General features: G+C 66.1%; 1 protein-coding gene across 1 annotated transcript in view; it reads right to left on the bottom strand.

The window, feature by feature from the left end:
- LOC104083517 (syntaxin-binding protein 1) overlaps positions 1-640 on the bottom strand; it is a gene marked incomplete at its 3' end in the record, with an annotated part of 8,093 nt that overhangs the window by 5,636 nt on the left and 1,817 nt on the right. The window contains exon 5 of the mRNA XM_009587024.1: positions 538-635. Coding sequence (XP_009585319.1) covers positions 538-635 — 98 coding nt within the window. The remainder of the gene's footprint in view (positions 1-537; positions 636-640) is intronic.

The following is a 640-nucleotide window of genomic DNA, read 5'->3' as shown; positions in this document are numbered from 1 at the left end:
GCGGTCCCTTGCTCGCGGGCAGGGAACCAGAGACCCGGGGACAAGTGGGGACACGCTGTTCCCCGGCCATGCCCCTGGTAAAGACCAGAAGCCAATTTGGCTGCGCGTGGAGATGCCAAGAGGTCATCTTCCACCTGTCTGTCTCCCCAGAAATGCTGAAGCTTGAAGGGTTAATGGCACCAAGCGGGTCCAGCACCATCTGTCCTTCCTTGTCCCCATGTCCCCGGCCGGGGCAGATGGCACGGGGCCAGCCGGGGCCAGCTCCCCGGTGCCCTTGGCTGGGGGCCGAGGCGGCCCACGCCCCCGCTGGCCAACGCCGCTGCCGGCACGGGGCCAAGGTGCAGTGCCTGCTAAATCCCCCACGGCAGATCAGCCCCGAGAAGTAATCGAAGGAGACGGGGAGGAGGAGCCGGCCGGCAGAGAGGGGTGCGAGGCTGTTACACAAACCCTGATGGGCTGGAGAAGGACCCGGAGCATCCCCCAGCTGTCCCATCCCCTGGACCACCCCAGCGGGGACAGTCCCCAGCCCAGCCTCACCTGGGACTCGGAGGGGAGGAAGGCAATGTTGATCTCCGTCAGGGTTTTGATGACCTTGGCAGCGCGGGATTTCACCAGCTCGGTGCACAGGGCATAGGGGGCG

The sequence above is a fragment of the Fulmarus glacialis genome, unplaced genomic scaffold (assembly GCF_000690835.1).
Source record: "Fulmarus glacialis isolate BGI_N327 unplaced genomic scaffold, ASM69083v1 scaffold23720, whole genome shotgun sequence".
Lineage (NCBI taxonomy): Eukaryota > Metazoa > Chordata > Aves > Procellariiformes > Procellariidae > Fulmarus > Fulmarus glacialis.
The sequence above is the reverse complement of the archived record's forward strand: the minus strand, read 5'-3'. Positions and strand labels throughout refer to the sequence as shown.